This window comes from Cydia pomonella, chromosome 9 (assembly GCF_033807575.1).
Source record: "Cydia pomonella isolate Wapato2018A chromosome 9, ilCydPomo1, whole genome shotgun sequence".
NCBI classification, from domain to species: Eukaryota; Metazoa; Arthropoda; class Insecta; order Lepidoptera; family Tortricidae; genus Cydia; species Cydia pomonella.
The window spans coordinates 4,933,757-4,958,738 of record NC_084711.1 but is presented as its reverse complement, the minus strand read 5'-3'; the positions used below and the strand labels follow the sequence as shown (position 1 = coordinate 4,958,738).

At 39.3% G+C, this 24,982-nt stretch overlaps 3 protein-coding genes across 4 annotated transcripts; 1 reads left to right on the top strand and 2 right to left on the bottom strand.

Annotated features, from left to right (window-relative positions):
- Nucleotides 1-542: 542 nt before the first annotated feature.
- On the bottom strand, nt 543-2,247 carry LOC133521183 (DNA repair protein RAD51 homolog 4). Its single transcript, XM_061856009.1, has 5 exons — nt 1,764-2,247; nt 1,478-1,688; nt 1,210-1,387; nt 954-1,076; nt 543-873 (listed from the first exon to the last, which is right to left on the bottom strand). The coding sequence occupies exons 1-5, from the start codon at nt 2,048-2,050 to the stop codon at nt 620-622; spliced, it is 1,053 nt and encodes a 350-aa protein (XP_061711993.1). The 5' UTR covers nt 2,051-2,247; the 3' UTR covers nt 543-619.
- Nucleotides 2,248-2,311: 64 nt separating this feature from the next.
- LOC133521178 (FACT complex subunit spt16) lies at nt 2,312-17,226 on the top strand. 2 transcript variants are annotated; one of them, XM_061855997.1, is made up of 18 exons: nt 2,312-2,490; nt 2,562-2,672; nt 3,973-4,134; nt 5,022-5,321; nt 5,643-6,058; nt 7,029-7,173; nt 7,840-7,999; nt 9,288-9,296; nt 9,863-10,102; nt 10,541-10,739; nt 11,187-11,584; nt 12,135-12,348; nt 13,429-13,683; nt 14,126-14,273; nt 14,783-14,918; nt 15,248-15,527; nt 16,298-16,459; nt 17,019-17,226. In XM_061855997.1, exons 1-18 carry the CDS (start codon nt 2,425-2,427, stop codon nt 17,023-17,025), a joined length of 3,408 nt encoding a protein of 1,135 aa, XP_061711981.1. In that variant the 5' UTR covers nt 2,312-2,424; the 3' UTR covers nt 17,026-17,226. The 2 variants fall into 2 exon arrangements, with proteins under 2 accessions (XP_061711981.1, XP_061711982.1); XM_061855998.1 differs by lacking the exon at nt 9,288-9,296.
- LOC133521182 (protoheme IX farnesyltransferase, mitochondrial) lies at nt 17,207-24,595 on the bottom strand. The gene is made up of 8 exons (XM_061856008.1): nt 24,439-24,595; nt 24,059-24,182; nt 22,821-23,028; nt 21,569-21,764; nt 20,859-21,034; nt 19,769-19,948; nt 19,085-19,219; nt 17,207-18,040 (listed from the first exon to the last, which is right to left on the bottom strand). The coding sequence occupies exons 2-8, from the start codon at nt 24,146-24,148 to the stop codon at nt 17,802-17,804; spliced, it is 1,224 nt and encodes a 407-aa protein (XP_061711992.1). The 5' UTR covers nt 24,149-24,182; nt 24,439-24,595; the 3' UTR covers nt 17,207-17,801.
- Between the last annotated feature and the right edge of the window lie 387 nt (nt 24,596-24,982).

Sequence of the window (24,982 nt, the reverse complement as noted above, 5' to 3'; positions counted from 1 at the left end):
GTTTTGATATTATGTATCAATTTTTATCTTGCACAATGAAAACATAAAATATGCAACTATATTTTATGACAACCTTTTATTTACTTTCACCTGTCCCGTTGTCTGTAATGACTGTAATCAAATCTTGCAAGTTGATCCATTTCCCGGTTTCCGATAAAACTGAAAATTTGCTTACATATGTAAGTCGGGTGACATTCAATATTACGGTATCATCGAGTTGATCTGATAATGGAGACAGGAAGTGGCTATAAGAACACAAGGCAACCTAATTGTGTTTGACGTTGTTAAGTGTCTCAATAGCCGGGTCCACACAGAGCGAGCATACGGGCGAGGAAATTTACTCACGCCCGATACGGCCAGTGTAGACGTGCCTCGGCCAAGGCGGCGTGCGCTTTTTCCTCGCCCGTGCGCGTCGTCTCGGCCAAGGCACGTCTACACTGGCCGTATTGTGCGTGAGGAAATTGCCTAGCGCGTATGCTCGCTCTGTGTGGACCCAGCTAATGAGTTTTAGTTATCTGTGGAAGGAAAAGTAAAGTCCGCGATAAGAGATTGTTCCAAAAAATGAAATTTTTGCCAAACACTTATTTTATTCGTAATAATACTACCTTATAAGCTAGACTTACACACATCCGGTAACACCTAAATTATTTAACATAACAGTACAACAATTGCTACTTCTATCTGAGAGTTGACTATTGTTTATCACAGTTATATTTAAACGGATATGAGAAAACTCATCATTAGAATTTCTCTCTTGTTTATCTATGAACAAAATCATCATTGGGATTGTTTGCCAGTATTTACCAAGGCAACGGTTTCTTTTCTCATTGTAATGAGTTTCTTTCATATATGAAGTAGCCTGTTCCCCATCATCTAAAACAAAATAAACGAAAAACCTATGGCTAACATTTTTTTTAAATATGTTTAAAGATAATACAAGCCAAGGGATATACCTTCCAGATCAGCAGTTTCTTGGTCCACCCATCGTGTTTGTATGTTCACACAAAAAACGGCTAAGTTGAAGTGTTTGCCCAAGTATCTTGCATAATTTACAAAGGTGTTCAAAAACGATAAACCTGGAAATAATTTATTCATAATAAAGAAATGACTAAAAATTTCAGTTTAAGTAAATAGTTTTCAGCCTCTATTTGCTTATGCATCTGAATGTTAGGATATTAGGAGCATTAGCAAAAATAAAAATCATCTTACCAACTTTATTATCATCATCAAGGTACTGAAATATCAGCGAAGGCAATGAATCTATTATAACAAGAACTAAGTTTTCAATGCATATTGTCTTGTTTTTAAGTTTCTTGAGGAAATCCAATAGCTCTTCCATTGTCCATACATGGACTATTTTTAATTTGATCATTATCAATGCCATTTCCTGAAATAAGTTGAAAATGTTGTGTATTACACTAGAGGGTCTGTAAAACTGCTTTTGAGATAATATTAATGGTACAAATTTTATAAATACCTTATGTGAATAGCCACAAGCATCTAATATCTTCTGTACCCTCACAGCAGAGAAGTCTCCTTTCGTATCTATATAAAGTACACTACCCTCAGAATTCCTCACACAGTTTATGGCTAGTTGTAGGCACAATTGTGTTTTTCCTGAATCAGCTAGACCACACAACTCAGTAATATAGCCTATTGGTATCCCACCGCCTGTAGCAGTATCTAAACTGGGGAAAAAACAAAACTGTAAGACAAGGATAGCATTTCTTAAAACAAATGAATAATAGAAAATAATAATTTACCTGAGAATACCAGTGTTTAAACATTTTCTTTTATCTAAAGTATCAAGTTTTAATGAACCAAGGTTTATTAAAGGAGCCGCATATTTGTTTAAAATAGCGTTTCTTATGTCCAAGACTTGAGGGAGAGTTAATTTTGTGAGAGTTGATAACTTTCCTGCATCCTCCTGTAGAAACTCTAAAATTGTAGTAATGCGATTTTGTGACAAAGTTTTTAACACGCTCCCAGATAAGTAAGCATGCTCCTCGACTTTTAACCTTTGCATTTTACCAATATTTTCTGCTTTCATAAAAAAAAAACACTTTTTCCTTTATTAATTCAAAATTATTTTCAGTTTTCAAAATTCAAATGTTTTGTTTTCCTTATTTGACACTGACAGTGACAGTTCCATTCAAATACCACAGTTAATGCTCGTTTCCATTATATTGTTCTATTAAAATCAATTTAAACAACATCACCAATAAACAGTCGAACGAGATGTGAACGAAACGAGTCTGTCTTTTGCTATTGGTAGTATTGATAAAAGATCACCGCTCTAATCCCGCCGACGCCCGCCATTTGTGTTTGCTGTCAAAAACATAGACGGATGTCGTGAATATTTTATAGAGAGATCGAAACATAATTTAGATATTCTTATAAGTTTATAATTTAGTTTTTATCACCATGTCTTTAACGCTCGATAAAGACGCATTTTTTCGACGTATGAAAAAACTGTATTCTGCGTGGAAGGTGGGTTACATTTCGTGTGTTCCAAAATACAACGTTTTCGGTAAGATTTAAACAAATTATCTATTTTACAGAGTGCTGCAGCCGACTCAAAAAGTGAAGATGCTTTGGGAAAAGTTGATTGTATCGTCTCATGCGTTGGAGTTGACGAGGAAACACTTTACAGCAAGTCTACGGCATTACAGGTTTGCTATTTGGCTGGCTTCTTTTCATTGTATTTAGAAATTGCGTCGTAGGATTAAGGTTACCTAGCTGAATGCGCAGTTAGTACTCAAATTTAGTTATTTAAATACTATTTTTTCTCTTATAAAATGGTGTGAAAAAACTTGTGCGCGAAAGCCTATTGCGCACGTGCCTTCTCTGTTCTGCAGCTGACAAACCGTAGCGTGAGACAGAGATGGCGCATTTGAGCTTGAAAATTCAGTAAACAATAAACATGTAAAAACCAACACTACAGATTCTAATTCTCTCAGTGCCTTTAATTTCAATAATTTGTTATTTATAGTGCTAATAAGTAAGTAAGGATTAACATAGGTTATTTTAAATATAAAGAAAGGTCTGAAAAAAGCATAGTTTTAGGGAAACTAGTAACCTCAGATCTCTTAGGAGTCAAAATCTTTGAATTAAATTGACATGTACATTATATCAGAGCGCCCGAGGTGCAAAAAATATCAGAGTGCCCGAGGTGCAAAAAAATATCTGAAAACTCACTTTAACGCCTTGACATTAGAGGCATGCTCAGATATTACTGAGCGCCTTGACTGCTCTGATATATCTGATGGTGACTATACAAAGAATATATTTGCAAAAAAGTCTGAAAATACAAATTTGTGTTCTCAATTCCCAAAATTTTTACAAAAAACAGAATATGTGCTATTCAAAATAGAGGATTTTCACTCAAACTTGTCTGGGCGAGATACAAACTTTTTAAAAATAGTAAAATTATTAAATAACCACTCAGTCACATGGAAAAATGCTAGTGTTTCATACACTTGCATTTTTCCACTTGCCTAGAAAGGAAATCCTAACACACAGTATTAGCTGCTAAATAATGCGGTTATCACACAGATGTGAGTCTGCAGTTTGCACATTGCTCCAGTGTATGAGTGAGACATCACTATATGCTTATATAGTTATGTCCTGCTTGGCATAAAACCTTCACCCTTAATATGGCATGGAAACGATACAATACAAATATTATTTATTGCTCACCAATATCAAAAGAAACATGACAAACAAATTAAGCATATAAATTAAATTATAGTAGAAGGTGGTCTTAGTCCTAAAGTGATCTCATCCAGACCACCTTTGTAATGGATAAAAAAAAATACTTATCCTCATAAGATCTAATCCTAACCCAACTAGATTAAGACCTATAAAAAATGTAAAGTAGCTCACCTTATCTTCCTAATTCAATCCAATGCCGTACCTACCACAATAAGTATCTATAAAATTACTAAAAAACGAACTTATTTCATTTTACAGACTTGGCTTTTTGGCTATGAGCTGCCAGACACAATCACAGTCCTCACAGAGGATGCTATGTGTTTTCTGGCCAGCAAGAAGAAAATTGACTTCCTCAAACCCATAGAGAATGCTAAAGAAGACTCAGATCTACCTCCAGCTAAGTTACTTGTGAGAGACAGAGTAAGTTTTCATTATCATTTATTCTAGTTTGTAAGGCTTTAAATTCACAATTTATATCACAAAGGATGAAAGTCTTTAAAATTAGCTTGTTTCCACATCTCAAAAGGAAACCTTATAGGATCATTTTGTTATGCATCTGTCCATACGCCTGTCAACACCCTTTATCTTGGGAACTTGTGGTGGTATCGAGTTAAAATTAAAACCAGCCCCTTCAAGCTGTGGATAAATTAAACTCCTAAGTTAACCTAAGAAAAAATATACTGCCGTTTATTCCGCAAAAAACGTATATTTCGACACTCTCAAGGGAATCAAAATTTATAGGATACTTCCCATTGACATGGAGCTATAAAATTTGGCTAGTAATATCGTCTTTAAGTACAGGGACAAATCTGAAAACTATAAATTTATCTTCTTCTGCTTTCCATCCTGTTACCCCCTACTGGGTTGTAGGGCTTGAACCATTTTCTTCCACTAACTCCGGTCCTGGGCAGCTTGGGTAACCTCCCACCCCATCCCCAATACACCCAACTCTTTCTCCAAGGAACGGCGCCAAGTAGATTTAGGGCGACCATGTTTCCGTTTTCCGGGCATCTTCCAGGTCAGGGCCACCTTGGATAGGTGGGTGTCAGGCTTCCTGAGGATATGCCCAATCCAATGCCATTTGCGCGTTTGGATCTCCTTATGTAAGGGTAAATTTATAAATAAAAAAATTGATTTGTACATTTATAAAAAATATATAAATTTGTTTGGTACTGTACCCTCGGTGGGCGGGTCCGAATCGCACTTTTTAAACCCAACTCCAGCAACGCAGTAAATACAAATAGTGAAATTGTTATTTTGGATGACTAAATATTCCTTTAACAAATATGTCGTAATTCTCTCTACAGACAGATAAAGACAAAGAAAACATCAACAAACTTATACAGGAGATGAAAAAATCTAAAAATGGCAAAACAGTAGGTCTATTTGTCAAAGATAATTTCCCCGGAGAATTCTGTGAAAGCTGGAAAGCGGCACTGAAAGCTGAGAAGTTTGAGAATGTGGATGTCAGCGCATCATTCGCTAATCTCATGGCTACAAAGGAGGATTCTGAGATCATCACAGTTAAGAAAGCATGTCTGGTCACAGTTGATGTGTTTACGAAGTATTTAAAAGACCAAATCATGGAAATTATTGACTCAGACAAGGTGAGATGTTAAGAAAATCACTATTGTTAATTTGTGAAAGAATCAGGTTTTAAAATTTTACTGGGAAGGAAATTTTTCACTGGGAATCAAATCAGAAAATCTAGAAGTTGCAAATACCTTTTAAGTGAATGGGAATTCTTTAGTGTAGTGGTGGTTGAGTGCATAAAAGCTGTTGATTTTTATAAACGAACTAATTTAAAGTTTTCTTTATATTAATGCTACCTTTTTTGTGTTTTTAAATTCAATAATCTTTACACAACAGTGTAGAAAAGTGCTAATTATTCAAGTCATTCAATTCTAATAAAACTACCATATTCACAGAAAGTAAAACATTCAAAACTAGCTGAAGGTGTCGAAGCTGCAATATCAGACAAGAAATACGTCACAGGCGTCGACACGAGCCAAGTGGACATGTGCTACCCCGCCATCATACAATCCGGAGGCCACTACAGTCTCAAATTCAGTGCAGTCTCTGACAAAAACCATCTACACTTCGGTGCAATAGTATGCTCTCTAGGCGCTAGATATAAATCTTACTGCTCTAACATTATCCGTACGTTGCTGGTCAATCCCTCGGATGAGATTCAGAGCAATTATAACTTTTTGTTGAATTTGGAAGAGGAGGTTATGAAGAAATTAGTGGCTGGGGCGAAGTTGTCGGCGGTTTATGAGGCCGGGCTGGAACTGGCCAAGAAAGAGAAGCCGAATTTGGTTGATAATCTTACAAAATCCTTTGGGTAAGTAAACCATAAATATGTTGAGGTAAGGAGCTTCTGTAGCTAGGGTATTGTGAGTGATACGAGATTTAGAGATGTAATGAATATTTATTTAGGTAACCGTGTTACTTATATACTAATTTGTAGACATGCAACAAACATACTGAGCACATAAGAAAGAAATAGACAGAATGTAAGTATGCTGGAAAAAGGGTAGTTGAGATTAACGTAATTTAGATCGACCTACCTATAAAAATAACAAATGGTTTCCATAAGAGAGACAGAGACAGAGCATTGACGTAAACTAAATGGGTAGTTTGGAATGAGCTGATGTAGGTACCCTTCACTGAAATCATGATAATATAGAGAGAGACAGAATAAATATATGAAAAGGGTATTTGGGAACGAGCGTATTTCAGTTTACCTCACACTTTACATATCACTCATGTGTAAATGTTTATGCGGCCATAAAAATTACTTTGACTTTTTTCGATTTGGTTCTGTCAACTCTATTTTAAGACCGCAGTGCTGACGTTCCCACAAAAACATAGGTGACAGTATTTGGTACTTTTCAGTGCCCTATTAGTTACACATTCAAATGGGGTTGGCAACTGTCTAAGGTGTGCATAGATGGCGCCAGCATAGCTTTTCCCTGTCACTAGTTTTTTGTTATGAGATTTGGCTTTAATCTTTATAAGGCATAAGGGCGTCAGGAATTATACAAAATTGAACCCTATCACTTTAAAATAAAGTTAAAAAACGGGTGGGAAATATATTCCCTCTGCTTTTTATAAGCTTAAAGTGCCCTTTAAACTTAACTTTTATGTGCATACAGGCCACAGAATAAAAAAAAAAAAAAAACAATATTCTGACTCAATTCTAGGGAATGCCAGGAAAACCTATGCTGGCGCCATCTCTAAAACACTTCAACCTGTCCACCCCATATATACCTCCTTCTCTTCACTTAGCTAAGTTTCTTTTTTTGTTCTAGATTTTCAATGGGTATAGAATTTCGAGAAAGCTCCATCGTCATCGGTCCCAAGACGAATGTAGTAGCTAAAAAGGGCATGGTGTTCAACATCAACATTGGCCTTTCCAATCTCACAAACAGTGCCGCCACTGATAAAGAAGGAAAGGTAATTATAACACTTATTATTAATCCCTTAACTCCCAGCACTTAAAAATTTAAAAATCCTAATTTTCAGGCGCTTTTTTATTTATCAAAAACATACATTTTGAATGAAATCGCGCGACTCACATGTTGGCATATTGATCGTAAATGATCTTTGGAACTGAAAAATTCTGAACTGGGTAGGCGTTACGTACGTTACACTACGTTTACACTTGTGGCCTTCCTATTCTTCCAATTCCTGCTCAATGCCGGATTTAGAGGTCTGGAGGCCTCGGGCAATAAAGGTGTGGAGGCCCCCTGGCCCCAAATTTTTTCCAAAAAAAATGGTAAATTTACCGAATTCTCTATTGTGGGGGGCCCCTCTTTTGTGGAGGCCCGGGGCAGTAGCCCCAGTTGCCCTCCCCTAAATCCGGCCCTGTTCCTGCTCATGCTACTGCCCGAGGTTGCCGTCTCCTCGTAGGCTAGTTTTCAAGCTACTTCTGCGTCAAGCGACATGTGTATAGTTTACCCTTTGCTTGTGTAGCAAATTGTGAACGGCGTATTACGCGTTGGCTGATGGATTCTTGAGAAATTTCCAACAGTGGACGTTTTTCTGGATTAAGCAGTAAGACTATTGCGTAGTTACAACATTCTGAAGTAGATTCTTAAAACACCTATTATCGCTTTGCAGACATATGCGTTGTTTATCGGAGACACGGTCCTTGTGAATGAAGAACAACCAGCCTCCCTACTCACACAGTCGAAGAAGAAAATCAAGAACATTGGTATCTTCCTCAAGGATGATGATGAGGACGAGGAAGATGAGAAGGAAAACAAAACGGAGATACTTGGTGAGTGGCGTTTAGGTTGTGTGTGTGGCTTATTATGGTTTAGGCCAGTGGTTCTTAACCTTTCATGCTGCCAAATAGGTAGGTCCACACAGAATAAGCCGCCTCGTGAGGGAATTCGTGAATCAGCTTGGGCTGTGTAAACGCAAAGAGAATTTGAAATAGAGGTGGGTTTAAAAAAAAAAATGTTGCCACAGTATTACTTCCATCTTTTGACACATGATTGAAACTTTTAGAACGCCATTTGACTTTGATCCTTATTCTTTCACTGATATGTGATAAATTGGTTAAATATCAAAAAGTGGCGCCATTTGGAGTATCGAGACAACCCATTCTGGTTTAACGATACTTTTTGATCAAATATTCTGTAATTGTGATTTATCTCTGATAAAAAATAAAATAAAACGCACTCGCAGCCCCAATGCCTTGGGCGAGGCACGTCTCTACACACCGAGTACTCTGCTACGCGCGGCAATTTCCACGCGAGGCGGCTCGTTCTGTGTGACTATTCACTTGTTTGTGATTCGTAATCAAGATTCGCCCAAAAATTCGTAAAAAATTTAAACAAAGTGGTCAAAACACTGCGCATAACCAAACCTCGAATGAATTGTAATCATAGATGATATATTTCACTACCAATTGTTTGGATGAATACCTTAGACAAATAAAATCAACAAAGGGTTGTTTTGTTTGTAAATGCGCTGACCACTTTGTTTAGTGGTCCATGGATGGTTGCGCTTTAGAACCACTGGTTTAGGCAATACACATCTGTGACTCTCACGCAAAAGGTACGGTTGTCGATTGTCTGTCTATCAGGATGGTTTCTAATTGCATCTTAACGCTTGTAGCATTATTTTACACTGACAATCGGTACCTTTTGCCTTACAATGACACAATAGCTGAGGCTTAAACTTGGATACACATATAGCAAAAGTTGTTGTGTTCTAATTTCCTTTGTAGCAAACTTTTCGCCTCGTATTACAAGAAGAGACACATGTCAATTTGGCATTTTAATTTGAACAATTTGCGTAACAAAACAATACGTTTCGTGTCCACGACGTGATTGCCAAAACGAAATTTTTAATTTAAGTGTTTTCTATAATGTTTTATATGCTTGTTTCTCGTATCAGTTTTCAGTTAATTACCGGAAAAACTGTTTATATCGATATGATTAACGGTTTAGGGGTTGTATTGTAGCGTTAACATATATTGTTAAACATTGTGCATTGCATTAACTAAGCTGTGTGATTTATACTGTTTTATTTACTTACATGCAATCATGGATGGATAGAGAACGGAGGTGAGTTTCTCGACCTATACTACAAACCCCGTATTAGCATGAGTCAGCTGCTCGGCGTGAAACCCATTGAATTCCAACATGCATACTTAGTACTCCATTCCATAACAAACTCAAGAGCAATGAACCTGGTTCAGTTCGTGTGGTTATTTCCATACAAAATTACTATTTTCTCGGTTTTAGTGTGTTAATGTTAAGACCCACCGAGTATCAATGTAACCAAAAATCATCAGAGCCTTTCCTAAGGGCTCATTTAGATTGTGCGAGAACTCGCCAATTTCATTACATTGCGGTATTTGATCGGTCGGCTGAATTGGATGTAACCTCAATAGTCCGCAATGTAACTAAAATTGCATGCGAGTTCGCGCGACGTCTAAATGAGCCCTAAGTCCAGAAGAGATATCATTCCAATTTTTTATATCAGATTAGAAATAAAGCACGATTATGACTTTTACTTCTCCTGCCACAGACTTGAAACAGCCTTTAGTAATATCAGTTTTCAATTGCCTTTTTTCATTGCTTCTGATTCCACTACGGCAGCAAATATTAATTTAACAAACAAATTACAGGCAGAGGCAAACGCACAGCCGTCATCGAGTCCAAGCTCCGAACGGAACATTCTTCAGAGGAAAAACGTAAAGAGCATCAAAGGGAGCTCGCGATCGCTCTCAACGAGAAAGCGAAAGAGCGTCTAGCGAAGCAATCCGGTGGGAAGGATAATGAGAAGATACGAAAGAGTACGGTGTCATATAAGAGTGTCAGTCAGATGCCGAGAGAGAATGAAGTCAAGGAGCTCAAACTTTACGTTGGTAAGTACATCTTTTAACATTTTTACAATTGATTTTCGACTTAATCAATAACTGAACGAGTTCGGAATGAGGTGAAGGAGCTCAGACATTACGTTGGTAAGAATGGTAACTTATGTGATTTCCGTGGCAATAGTTTCGGTAAATATTGCTTGCCCAGTTTTTGAGCTTAGAATAGTTGATGTTTTAATCGTAATTGTGGGCAATATATATTATCCACGAGTAGAAAGATCATTAATTTGTCTGATATATGTTTCGAAATTTGAGGCAAATGTTTTGAAAGACGGCGGCGCACTCGGGCGAGGAAAACGCGTGCGCCGCCTCGGCCGAGGCACGTCTACACTGGCCGTATTGTGGGTGAGGAAGTTGCCTCGCGCGTATGCTCACTCTGTGTGGACTTACATATTCCGTGTAGTTTATTGAGCATCTTTATTTTTACAGATCGCAAATACGAAACGGTAATCCTGCCCGTGTTTGGCGTGCCCGTACCATTCCACATCTCCACCATCAAAAACATCTCCCAGTCCGTAGAAGGCGACTACACATACCTGCGTATCAACTTCTTCCATCCCGGCGCCACTATGGGGAGGAATGAGGGCGGGAACTACGCGCAGCCTGATGCCACATTCGTTAAAGAAGTGTAAGTACCTAGTCATATAGGCGAGTCCAACAGGAATTACTGCGTGAAGCAGCGCAATCTGTGTAGATGTACCTCCAAGGCATTGCTTTTCTCGCAGCAATTTCCTCGGGAGGCAATTCATTCTGTGTGGGTCCACTAGCTTTATACCAAGATTTCCCTAACAAGCCCTCTACTCCGCTTTGTATCTAAGGCCGCGGTCTCAGCGGCGGCCAGCAAGTACTCGCGTATAGCGATGAGTGAGTTTTTAGTTAGGCGGGTCCACACAGAGCGAGCATACGCGCGAGGAAATTTCCTCGCGCACAAAACGACCAGTGTAGACGTGCCTCGGCCGAGGCGGCGCGCTGAGGCGAGGAAAACGCGCGTGCGACTATACGTAAGATTAATTTTCATAATTATTCATTTTGTTTAGGAAAACAACATCCATTAATATTTTTTTTTTAATTTCAGCACATACCGCAGCACAAACACGAAAGAACCCGGCGAAATCTCCCCACCATCAGCCAATCTCAACACCGGTTTCCGACTCATCAAAGAAGTGCAAAAGAAATTCAAAACAAGAGAGGCAGAAGAACGCGAAAAGGAAGACTTGGTCAAACAAGACACGCTGGTACTATCACAGAGCAAAGGAAACCCGAAATTAAAGGACTTGTACATAAGACCGAATATAGTTACTAAGAGAATGAGTGGATCACTCGAAGCTCATACAAATGGATTCAGATTTACTTCAGTGAGAGGAGACAAAGTGGATATCTTATATAATAATATAAAGAATGCGTTCTTCCAACCGTGTGATGGAGAAATGATCATATTGCTACATTTCCATTTGAAACATGCTATTATGTTCGGTAAGAAACAATTGCACTAGGTACTTTTGCATAAAGCTCTCAAGAAAGGGCAAATACGAATATAGCTTGGCCTTCAGACCGATCTTTTGTCATGTCTACCTAAGCTTTTTGGTGCAAAGGGTACAGGCACAAAAGGCTAGAGAAATACTTATTACCGAAATAATTATCTTTGGACAAGTTTTGGGTTAATACAACGGCACTACGATGTATTTTCAACCCCTTAGCCATACTCTGCATCATCACCGACGTCAGGTCAACTGATAATATGAAGCCATAATTTCTCCGCTATTTCGGAGTGAGTTCTCCTCGCACATTATAGCGAAGTGGCCTAAGGGTGGTATTCCACTTGTCCAATTTCTTGGTCCATTTGGTATTTGCATCTCACATTTTGCTTAATCAGAGAGTGAGACGCAATGCACATTAGACCAGGAAATTGGACAGGTGGAATACCACCCTTACTAATTACTCTTAATCTTACTCAAAATCAAGTTTTATAAATGGGAAAACAATTAGGACCTCGTGAGTTATCGCCTATTATTTCTATTTCCAGGTAAAAAGAAACACGTGGACGTACAATTCTACACAGAAGTTGGTGAGATCACAACCGATCTCGGCAAACACCAACACATGCACGACCGCGACGACTTGGCGGCCGAACAGAGCGAGAGGGAACTACGGCACAAGCTTAAAGTCGCGTTCAAGAGCTTTTGTGAGAGGGTGGAGAATATGACCAAGCAGGAGATTGAATTTGATACGCCATTCAGGTGAGCAGCTACCTCTTTAAAATGTATGCTGAGAAAATGTAAGTAAAAAAAGGATTATTTTGGCGTGTAACATGCCCGTTTGTAATAAAGAAAACCAGAGTTACGGCATACGCTGAAGGTCGATTTTAAGACTTTTTTCAAGTCTTCACATTTTGATCATATTCTGAAGTTTTCGAAGATCTTATATCACATATATCTAGATGATAAATCTTTGACTGCCACTGCCATTATCCTCCGTGCACGTTACGCTGTCAGACTTTGACTGTTAATGCAGATGTTGAAGAAGGTCATGTTGCGGAAAGTTTCCAAGTTAAAAATTATAGAAAAATTCGATTATTAGCTGTGGTTACTACCACGCGGCCGGAGTAAGAATTGTAGAGCGTCATCTACTTATATACACGGTGTAATATGAGGAACCCGAAAGATTTTAACATTGTATTCCTGATCACAGTTAAAGAATAAAATGTCATATATTTTATCTGGAATTTGCCTAGTTTCAGAGTTAATACCAATAAAAAAAACATCTTCGCATTGTTACTTATTGCAAAACGCCTTTTTGATAGCGATGGTGCCATTATGGGGGGTCTCCGGGAAATTTTACAAAAAAAAAAACGTTTTTTGGGGAAATTTACATAAACTCACAACATTCTTTCTTTTTTTTTGTCTTAGAATTGCGTGCATATTTGCAATGTCTGTCAGATTTGCAGCTACAATATGATACTAATAGTATTAGTTGTGTTTCTGGTTACATGAACTGCATACGAAGCCATATATGGCGGCTATGATTTTCAACTTTATTGAAAATGGTTAAAGTTCAAATTTTAACAATAGTTATTTGTGTCCCAAGGGAGGAAAAGTAGGAAATTGCGTGCTGCGGGTAAAATTGTCACCTGACCGAAGGCGAGGGTGGCAAACACGCGGGATGGAATGTCCTACGTTTCCTCCCGTGGTGCGCATACTATTTTTCCGCCTATTATTGGCAGAAAATATATTTTATTACATGCGGTAAGGGGAAATAACGAGTATTTGTTACGGAGAAGTGAGTTTGAATGTGTAGTAAGAGGTAGTATCGTTGGGCAGAGAGCTGGGGTTCCCGGGCGCGCCGTTCCGCAGCACGGTGCTGCTGCAGCCCACGTCGGGCGCGCTCGTCAACCTCACCGAGTGGCCGCCCTTCGTCATCGCGCTCGAGGACGTCGAGCTCGTGCACTTCGAGCGCGTGCAGTTCCACCTCAAGAACTTCGACATGGTCTTCGTCTTCAAGGACTACGCCAAGAAGGTGGCCATGGTCAACGCCGTGCCGATGAACATGCTGGACCATGTCAAGGAGTGGCTCAAGTGAGTAGCTCTTCTTTATGTGGCCTTTCTTTTAATCCGAGCGGCTCGATATCGGCCAGCCAAAAATCTACCTTAAAATTTTAATTTAAAATTAAACTATGACCCATTTTGCTAACCGGATATCCGATTTTTTAATTTAAGGGGCTACTTTAGTAATTTTAATATAATCATAGAGTTTTAAATGTTTGCAGAAAAAAGTCAGAAGCGTCAAGTATTTTAAAATTTATTTTTATTTACCAAGATTTGCACTTCAGCTTGTAGACCATGCCGTTTTGATCGCCAGGTCTTCTGGGGACAACAATTTTTCTTTACTCCTATGATAGCTTTTTGCGATAGACCCTGCCATATTCTGTGTTTAAAAGAGGAAAATAATGAATAAAGAATAGAAAATGAACATACAGGAAAAAAAATCTTTATTATCAAAACTAATGTATGTTTCCAGTTCTTGCGACATTCGCTATTCGGAGGGCATCCAATCTCTCAACTGGACCAAAGTAATGAAGACCATCACGGACGACATCGAGGGCTTCTTCGACAACGGTGGCTGGTCCTTCCTCGACCCTGAGTCGGATGAAGAAGGTGCTGCGCAAGTGAGTATCGACCCTAAGATCTGTTGTCTCGACCACCAGGGCAGCCATTTGAATATATGTAGAATTAAACTACTGAATAAAAGGTTCAATTTCCTTTGATTCTAAGGTAAGGTAAGGCGCGCCTCAACTCCAGAACACAATGCGCACGCTTTTACTTTCCTCACAACACGTCTTTAGATAATTTAAAACTTCGTTTACTTAGCGACTTCTACGATACATGATTCTTCTATTGATACCTACTTATTAATTAAACTACTGAATAAAAGGTTCAATTTCATTTGATTCTAAGGTAAGGTAAGGCGCGCCTCAACTCTAGAACACAATGCGCACGCTTTTACTTTCCTCACAACACGTCTTTAGATAATTTAAAACTTCGTTTACTTAGCGACTTCTACGATACATGATTCTTCTATTGATACCTACTTATTAATTAAAACAAATAGTGTTGGCTGTTTTTGGGACCTGATTGTATCTTTCAACATAACTAAACCTTCGTATGTGTGTTACAGAAAGCGGACGAGGATTCAGAAGAAGAGGACGATGCATACGAGCCGACCGACGTCGAATCGGAGGAGGAATCCGATGATGATTCCGAGTACGACTCCGAAGCGTCCGACGTGTCCGACGGCTCCAGTGAAGGCGACGGTAGGATTACCACCGTAGAACTACTATCTACTACGCATACTTCATTTTGGTCCTGATTTTACGACCGCTTACAATATTATTTTCTCTAGCATTTACTTGTCTTCATCTCAACATTTGAGAATAAGACTTCAAAATCCAGTTCAACATTTCAAATAAATTTTCTGCCGACACGACATCGCAACGTTAGGGAGAATATCGGATGAAATAAAGCCCAAAATCTACCTGCGCCTTATTGCTCTGTTCAGTCAGACATTATATCAAATTAAAACAGCGTAAATTGAACAATGAAATACCACCTGTATTCTAAATATATTATGTAAATGTTACAGAAGAAGAAGAGGAATCCGGCAAAGACTGGTCAGATTTAGAGCGCGAAGCCGCCGAGGAAGACAAGAAGGAACGCAACTACGACCGCGGCGACGCCGAATTCGACCGCAAGCGCAAGGGCGGCCGCGACATGTCGCGCTACGACGACAAGAAGTCCAAGCACGACAAGAACCACAAGAGTTCCAGCTCGAACCACAAGAGTTCCAGCTCGAATCACAAGAGTTCCAGCTCTAACCACAAGAGCTCGAGCCATAAGAGCCCGTCGAAACATAGTAGCAGCAGGTAAGGTTCAAATTAAACCTTATACTTTACTAGCTTCGGCCCGCGACTTCGTCTGCGTGGGATGGTGATGATTATTGTTACCTTCCTCGGGGCTCAAACTATCTACATACCAAATTTCATCTTAATTGGTTCAGTGGTTAAAAGGGCGTGAAGAGGTAACAGACAGTTACCTCCCCATTTATAATATTAACACATTCACTGCCGGGAACCCACCTGGTGGGCGCTCGTGAACTTTGTTCAGATGCCGGACAACCCGCTGGGCGGGTTGTTTTGTACGCAGCTATAGACCACTGGTTTCTGGGGTAGTGCACCGTTTTTTGTCTGGCAGTGAATGTGTTAATAGGGATTATACCATACGAAGATATGATACGGATATACGGACGAAGCCGCGATATTTCGCATTGCGGCAATGACATCTTCAACTTATTAGAATTTATCATATATTATTCCTCTTACGAGTATTTATTATTATTGTATCAGGCCTCGACTTTATAGGCACGTCCATTCCGAACTCGCTCGGCGCTGCATATTTTATTAGGTTGGATATTGCAAAACATCGTCTTTTAGGTGGATACTAAGCTGATAACATATTGTAGCCTTTTGCGAGCAAGTTTATGATGATGTGTTCAACCAAATATAAGGCCTTTTCTAAAGAACCTATTTCAGTATTATCTCATTATGCATGTTTCGATTATGAACGCGACCAGTTAACCCCTAAACAGTACAGTCAGAAACTAATACACTAAGAAATATGTACATGTAATTTCCAGTCCATCAAAGAACCGCGACAAGCACCACAAGTCGTCGCACCACGAGCGCGACCACAAGTCGAGCAGCCACAAGTCCAACGGCGACAGCAAGCGCCACTCCGGCGACCGCCACAAGCGCTCCCGCGACGACTCGCGCGAGGAACGCAGCTCCAAAAAGCAAAAGTGAGCACTACTTTTATATTAATTTTGTATTTATCTAACAAACCTACAAGGTTTGAAATAAAGAAACCGTCAAAGCTTTTAATCCTAAAACTTCACACAAACGTCAAATTCATTGGCACGTAAAGTTAATACGAGCTAGCAAATATGAACCTTATTTGAAAGCATGAAGGTTGCTTTGGCAGCGTACGCCATACAATGTTCTTGGCTAAGGTTCTTTTAAAATAATTCTACGGATTACACTCACGTATTTTTAGTCACTCGCGCGACATACGCGAATACGTGAGTGTAATCCGTAGAATTATTTTGATGTTAGTATGTCTCACGACAGTTTAAATTCGATTAAGGTTCTTTTGTTATTAACCGTTTGAACACCATCTGTTAAACCCAAGAACGTCATGCACACGCCAATAAATCTATCTAGATTATAGCATAAACTAGCCAATATAATCCGTAGTGTCCTTGGCGCCACGTGCACTTCTTACGATGCCTTAAGGGTTCCTGACGTTCAATGTGTTAATCTTCAGTTAGCGTTATTATAATGGCATATTGCTTGTTTCAGGAAATAAGAAGCTAAAACTATCTCGAGTAGCGGAGTTAAACGGGTCTCAATCCACGCACGACTCGCGTCTTAATTAATTTTAACTGTTAGTTTACCATGTCCGTCTGTATGTTCAAAATCAGGTTGCCTGTTTGTATGTATGTAGATCAATTCGATTCCATTACGTTAATTTATAAAAACACTTGAAATAAATGTAAGATTTTATTATCATCATGTTTTATTTCTCTGTCAATGACGCGCGAAAAATAAATAACAATAAGTTAGTCTAACAAATCTCGTTAACTGATTTATTAACTTATCACAAGCGCACTAAATTCTCATAATTAATTGTACATTATTTACAGTAAAAATACTTGTCTACAGCTTTGTAGATTAAATATATTCAGAACACGGAATTTTGTAGTTCGGTTCAAACACAATCTGGCATCAAGGACTAAGAATAAAGAACAAAATATCTACCAGCGTCCACTGTTAACTATGTCTACAATGAAGTGTAGAAGTTAGAATTTTTATATAGTTCTATAGAGTTAGTAGTAACAGCCAATTATCGTCACGTAACAACAATGTCGCTCATCTCTTTCTGTACTGCAAAAAAAGTCGAGATGGCAAGGTAAATCGCAGTTACGCTAAGTCTTCTGTCCTCGGAGCGCACTTAGCGTAACGTTCTTCACCTATCTATTTTAATTTAGATAAGTAAAGATTTAAATCTGGTGCAAAACATCCACGTCAATTATAATAACTTCTACAAATGTATTAATAACCTCACTAAAAAAATCCGTGTTCTTATTTGTCTAAGTCCGTCTCCTGAGCGGCTACGACCGGCCCTCGTGGTATAACCGTGATTCCTGGCAATTTATTAACATCTATATTCTTTACGGTGTCCTTCTGGTCCTGTCCTTCGCCAGCGCTCCAATACTTCTTATTGACTAACATTAGTAACATCAGTGCTGGTAGGTGTATCAGAGAGAACCTGAACAGTTTTCTGGAACTACCGCTGTCGGATTTTTTGTAGAATTCATAGGCTGAAACAAAAAAAAAACTCCATATTAAAAGGAGCAAAAAATGTTCTCGACAATAGTCTTGTGGAAACAATGTTGGGCACTTTATGTGGTATTCTAAGTTACATCTACTGCTTATTGGTTTTGCTTCTACTGCGAGTTGGTTCACAAGTAGCGAATTATAATTAGGGTACGTATTTTTAAAGATCCAAAATAAGTCGAAGTATATCCGTAATTTATTTAATAAAGCAATCAACTGATGAAAGGCATCGGCCGCTACTACAAAGCTTGCCAACAAAAACTGTCGTGAGTTATTGGCAAAGGGCCGATAAGGAACCTTGGTCGTTGTTGAATTTTGCTACCTAAGTCAAGACATCTATCATCGATATCACATCGCAAAGTATGTAGCACATGTATGAAACACGTGTCGGGCTAATGTATGACTTTTAATTTCTCATCTGTAATGTAAAATATTTCATTGCGAATAAATGAGCAGTTCACATAGTCAACATTCTGTACAGTATAACTAAATTTATTCTAAGGATTATAATGACAAGACTACTATAGATTGTAAAGTAAACAATATCTATAGTATAGATATTGTTTACTTTACGTATCGCACGCTAGATGGTGTTGTACAATGTAGTAAAATTCCTGAATCACGCTATTAAGATTTTTCTTGGTATAGTGGCACCAGACTCGTAGATATTCATTTACTTTATAAATCACTCGTGGGATGGCGCTGTACGAGGTGATAAAAATTCTGAATCGCGCTATTAAGATTTTATTTTAGATAATGATAACAGACTCATTTAATTTACTCATCGCACGCTAGATGGCGCTGATCCGTGTTGTAAACATCTTGAATCGCGCAATCTAGATATTTCTTGGGATAATGACCCCAGACCACTTTCAATTTAATTATCATACTGTACGATAGATGGCGCTACTAAGTGAAAATCACGCTAAACTACTTACTTGAGACAAGAGGCAAGTTATGGTGACCATGCAGCTTTCGCGCTTATGACATAAACCATATGGTTCAATTCAGCAGTTATGAAAACATACCTAAGTACATAAAGTAGACGTTGAGGGGCAATGACTCCAACGCGAACCACGTATTTGTGACGCCGAGGTAAGAGGATGCGAGGCACGTTGCGGTGATCACGCCGGTGTGTCGGAGGGCCACTCTTCTGCATAATGCTGTAATAATACAATATCAAAAGAATCACTTTGAGGTAGCCTTTCCAAAACATCGATTAACCTTTTGACCGCCAAAGACGTCATATGACGCGCGCGGCTACAGCCCAATATCAACCTTCATGCGTACCGACAAGGTTCACGATTACGCGCCGCGTACGATAGGCGTGGCGTTCAAAAGGTTAAAGATGCAGGTTAACCTCGTTTGCCTTCTTGAAAAGTTAAAAGATATTTTCTTAAGTAAATTATGTAATAGGTATGAGTAAGTAGGTTTAGTCAAAAATGACCGAAGTCCTAATTTGCGAATCGAGCAGTCTGCCCAGTGCAGACTGGTAAAATAATGATAACATCTTGCCAAAATCCGTGAGAGCCACCATTCTATTCAGGGTAAGAGATTCCAGAAATTAGCGTTGAAGAAGGAAACAGTGGCAAAAACATCAATCACCGTTGAAACATTCGCAAATTTTTATTGTATTGGAAATTTCATACCTAGTTCACAGTCGATTGTCATTAAATAGTGGTTGGTGCAACTGACCCTAAGTAAAATCTCACCAGGGTCCGTGACCGCCATCATCCTATAGCCGGCGCGGGAGTAGTCGGGGCGCAGGTTCCAGGACAGCGCGTTGAAGTGCGGGAACTGCCACGAGTACAGCACCGCGCCCAGCAGCAGCGCGCCCGCGTCCAGCGAGCCCGCGCAGCCCGCCCAGCCCATCAGCGGCGGGATCGCGCCCACTGAGAGTACAACATACGTTATACGCCTCGGTAGCAGCTCGGTCTGTGTGAACGTGCCTAGCTCGAGGCAAACGCACTAGCGGCCGCAATGCCTCGGGCGAGGTACAGTCACTGACTCCCCCTGCATAGAACTTTGTTTGCAGGGTGAGACGTAGGTCAACTATCTATGCAGCTGACTCTACGTCTAGTGTAGATCCGCTTTTTAGGGTGAAAAATTAATGTAAGAATTGGCCAACCTGGTCTGGATTTGTACGAAAATAGGCGTATCCACACAGAGCGAAAATACGCGCGAAGCTATTTCCTCGCGCACAAAACGGTCACGCGCGTATTGCTCGCCCGAGCGCGACCTTGTCCGAGCCGATCGGTGTCGGTTTTTCGGCATAATCAAAGGCGTCTCAGACGTATGCTACGCGCCAGTGTGGACGTGTTTGTTTATGGTGCGCGAGGTTATTTTGTTTGTACATACATCAAAAGTTGAACATGACAACGTTGGAAAAAAAAAAAACGAGTGTCGCACTTTGTCGCGTCCTTATTTTCTTTTGAATTGCTTAATAAATGGAAGGCAAGCTACTGCAGTCATTACGTGCGGCGCAATTTTGAACAGCTGACTGAGTGACGCCATCTTGTCGAGCAAATTGGCTCGGATGAGGCAAACGTGCCGAGTCAAAAGTTACATGAGCACGCAGCCGCGTGGGGCCCGGCCTGTGCCGCGCGAGGATATTTCCTCGCGAGGCTGCTCGCTCTGTGTGGACACGCCTAATGACAAATGGATTCAGCAGATTGAATAGTCATTTGGTCTGCCTAACTGTCGGTTCATCATTTGAAATAGAGAAATTCTGACATTTTACTTTAATCTTAACTATCTTAAGCATAGGATGCAAGCGAGATGTTTATTATCCGCCTAACTAACCCACAGATCCCAGCCAAGTGTTAAGTATGGACATCCGCTTCATCGGCGTGTAGACCGACGTGTAGAGTATGAGGTTTCCGGCGCCCAGCGCAGCCGTCAAAGGGTTGACGCCGAAGTAGAGTAAGCTGAGACCAGTCGTGCTTGTGATAGCCGCGAAACCCACTGCGTGTATTGGCCTGTAAAGTTTTGACATCAGTACCAAAACATAAATTAATTATCACTGAAGCTCTAATAAGCACTATCCACCTTATATAGTCAATAATAATCCTTCTTTGTTTCAAGTTTTAAGATTCAAAATATTCTTTATGCATGTAGGCTTAGCAACCAGCACTTATGAATAGTCTATTAATAAATAAAATTTTATTTTAACCTAGATCAAAGATCTGCCAATTTACTGCCATCTTTCGACACATGATTAAAACTTTTATAACGCCATTTGACTTTGATCCTTAATCTTTCACTGATGTGTTAAATATGTTAAATATCAATAAGTGGCGCCAACTTACCAAGCACAGGCCAAAGTTATGGCGCCATCGCTCGAAAAGATGCTGCCATACCTTTGGCACCTAGTGGAACTGGTTTACGGTGTTCTTATAAGGTGACTTTGTATAGACAGTGCGTATAGACACTGTTGGCCTTCTTGTTTTATTCGTCCATATGCTACTAGGAATGAAAGGTTATTTACGTTAAGACAGAGCTTAGTAACTTACTCTAACAGCCCCTTGACTAGCACTCTATTCTTGGTCCTGGACATCTGCGCGTCGAACGGTACTTCGTGGAACTGATTGATGGAGTTGGCGGCGGCGGACACGAGCCCGGTGCCCGCGGCGCACAGCACGAACGTGGTCGGGCAGAACGGCGCCGGCGCCAGCGCGTAGCCCGCCATTGATGTCATTACTACTAGAGCTGCAACACCCAATCATATGTTGGGTTATAATGTAGTTACAAGAAAATCTAAAAATTGTCTATTCCCAACAGTAAGGAATTTATTTTGACAATATTTTAATTTTCGGGTACAGATAAGACAAATTAGAACTAGATCTGTGTATAACCTGCTAGGCAAGAAAAAAAAGTATGCCCTCTTTTATTAGTAATACAGATAAAAACACACAAAACAGTTAAAGGTATGGTCGCCCAAAATTTACTTGGCGCCGTTCCATGGAGCAGTATTGTGTATTGGGGATGAGGTGGGAGGAGGTTATCCAAGCTGCCCAGGACCAGAGTCAGTGGAAGAAAGTGGTTTGAGACCTACAGCCCTGCAGGGGGTAGCAGGATGAAAAGAATAAGACAAATAAATTTAGGTAGACAAAGCAATACCCTTGTATTTCTTTAACCCCTTTAACAATTAATCAAAATATGAAATAAAATATGTTCAAACTTACACAAAATGACAGAATATTTGATTAGAATGACTAATTAACATTATCTAATCATATTCTTTAAGCATATGGATTTAGTCTAGTTACTTAGATAATTATATATATACTCTCCCGGCCGGTTTCGACCACGGCGACTGTTTCAGCTCCGTCGAATACGTTGGTGTGCTCGCAAGTGGCTCGCGTAGCCGATTTTATTTGCGAAGACCCGTGCACACGACGGGCAAGAAAGCACACCATTCACGTAATTGTACGTAATAGCCGCTGGTGGGCGGTCTTTCAGCTCATCCCGTCTGACATCGAGTTCCACAAGTCGACGGGATTCAAAATCACTGGTTTGCTTAACTACGAAAGATCTCCACACAGGGCGGTCGGCCGCCTGCTTCTCCCACAGAAACGGGTCAATGTTGCAGCTCTTCATGTGGCGCTTAAGCACATCTTTATACCTGAGCAGTTGCCCGCCGTGCTTTCGCTTGCCCTCCTCCAGCTCCGAGTAAAAGATGCGCTTAGCCACCCGTCCCTCAGCCATCCTTGAAACGTGGCCGCCCCAACGAAGATAATAATACTAATTAAAAACAATACTTACATGTTAATCTAAACTTAGACAGCATCATACAATACTGGCCAACATTGTTGGTCCTGTCATGAGCCGGTGTCTCCTTCCACACTCGAGTGTCCTCATTCTTAGCCTTCTTCGCTGGAGTTGCGGTCTGACTCTGTGTAGTGAGCGGCAGTTTACTGTGCCAACTGGTTGATGTTGATATTCGAACCAGCTGCTGTGATAAGGTGCCATTCTGAAAATAAAAATAGATTTTGTTTGAATAAGCCTATACTAAAAGCAAACCAGGACTGGAACCTCAAGTGGCATTTGAGCTTTCTCTGGCAAAAATGTTGAAGGGTGTGCTGCTCATGCATCAGCCTCCACAGCCACCAAATCCGTTGTGTAAATAGCAATGCATAAATCGTCTGCAATAGAAGCAAAGGCCTAATAAAGCCAATAGAAGATAACCAGAGTTGATGTGAGTTGAAATGTTAAGCAGAAAAAAACAAGCGACAGCTAAAGGAATGGTTGATTTATCATGTTTTCTATGAATACTTTACATAAGCATGTGAAACAAATATGTAGTTTTAGTTCAATTATTAGTTAAGTAGCAAATATAATATTGTATACCTGAAATTGTATTCCATCCTCAAATAATAAATGATTTATATTCTATTCTATTCAATGATTTAAGTATACAAAAAACAAATGCAAATTCTCAAAACAAAGATTCAAAATACAATGGAACATGAGGCTTTTTTATAGGTCTCAGGGTGGCTAGAGGGTAAATTTCTATAATAGGTGTAAACAAAGTGAAAGAATGCTATCAGATGATTGAAAGAACATAGATTTATATAAGGCTTGTTTAAGTTAGATAAGAAAAAAAATAATAATTAGGAATGCATGTTGAGTGTTTTTACATTCCATATCCTGTGCAACCTGAGCCCCATTACTAAGCCTTCACTGTCCAACTTTCTGTCCGCGGGCAATAGTTTTTTTTACAGAATGTGTACTTCTACACATAAAGATGATTATTGTTTGTAATGTATCAAGCTATCAGAAGTCTTCATTTTGTGTGGTTTCTTGATGGTTTCATAATACAAGCAAGTATAAATAAACAGGTAAAGTTAACACTTTATTTAAGTATGTGTTATTCAATTACATCAATAGGAATTTTCCTTATGTCATATTGCAAGTATTGTAAGAATAAGTATGTTATGGTCCAGGAAATTAAAACGGCAATGTAGATTATTTATCCAATTAATATGATTCATATTACTTACACCTATTTTCATGAGCACAGACTTAGTAGACATTCCGGCCACTCCATGCTTAAGGCAGTAGGTGCAATGTAGCACCTTTATATAAGACATGTTGCCCTTTTTAACAATTCTTCACGTCAACATCCTGAAAAATAATAAAGTTTCAAACTAATGCAGACTGCTAACAGCAATTAACAAACCCTCACGGGAGTAATCTCGAGTTCTCAACACAATAGTGCGACTAGGCTTATGTACATTGGGATCATATTTATGCTTTGATCATAGCTTCGTAAATAAATGAAACAATAATAGTAAAACCAATCGATAAACATAGCGATGGAACACACTACACACATTCACTTGCACAAATTGTTAATAAGACGTTAAATATTATTTCTTACTTATAAAGAATTATGCGACAATTAAGATTTTATATAATATAGTCCTTGTAATCAATTTTTAAAAAAGTTACAGGAAAAATTGATTTTATAAACATTTGAGGTTATTTAGGTAATCATGAAGGACGAGGGCAACACGATAAGAAAAACGTCACAAAATTCGTGACAGATGAAGCTTCAAAAATTTGTATGAAAACAAATAAACTGCATTGCTACCAACTAATAGAAAAAAAAATACCATAGTTAAAACACACACACTTACTCGATTAACAACAACATTGACTGAAAGCTAAAAAAATGGCAACATTCAAAAGGTTCGTAGTGATACCACTTAAGTTTTCCTTGATTTTAGGTAATTACTCAGCTACAACGGGGTAAAATCCTTGATCAAAAGCATTTGCTCTTTTTCATGTTCAGTGTACCAGTACTTTTTCAGAAATATTTGAATGTAGTTAGAGTCAAACCAAGTATTTTAAACATCAAACTTGGATGACGTTTACTGAATTCTTGCAACGTCTGAGCGATCAAAATCGCTGCCAACTTACCT

Coding starts and splice junctions, on each gene's coding strand:
- LOC133521183 (XM_061856009.1), bottom strand. CDS start 2,050: ATGAAAGCAGAAAATATTGGTAAAATGCAAAGGTTAAAAGTCGAGGAG. Junction 1,077..1,209: donor TGATGATGATAATAAAGTTG/GTAAGATGATTT, acceptor AATTATTTCCAG/GTTTATCGTTTTTGAACACC. Junction 874..953: donor AGAAACTGCTGATCTGGAAG/GTATATCCCTTG, acceptor ATTTTGTTTTAG/ATGATGGGGAACAGGCTACT.
- LOC133521178 (XM_061855997.1), top strand. CDS start 2,425: ATGTCTTTAACGCTCGATAAAGACGCATTTTTTCGACGTATGAAAAAA. Junction 13,684..14,125: donor CATGTCAAGGAGTGGCTCAA/GTGAGTAGCTCT, acceptor GTATGTTTCCAG/TTCTTGCGACATTCGCTATT. Junction 14,274..14,782: donor ATGAAGAAGGTGCTGCGCAA/GTGAGTATCGAC, acceptor TGTGTGTTACAG/AAAGCGGACGAGGATTCAGA.
- LOC133521182 (XM_061856008.1), bottom strand. CDS start 24,148: ATGTCTTATATAAAGGTGCTACATTGCACCTACTGCCTTAAGCATGGA. Junction 21,035..21,568: donor CTAGTCAAGGGGCTGTTAGA/GTAAGTTACTAA, acceptor AAAACTTTACAG/GCCAATACACGCAGTGGGTT. Junction 18,041..19,084: donor CGTCTACTTTATGTACTTAG/GTATGTTTTCAT, acceptor TTTTTGTTTCAG/CCTATGAATTCTACAAAAAA.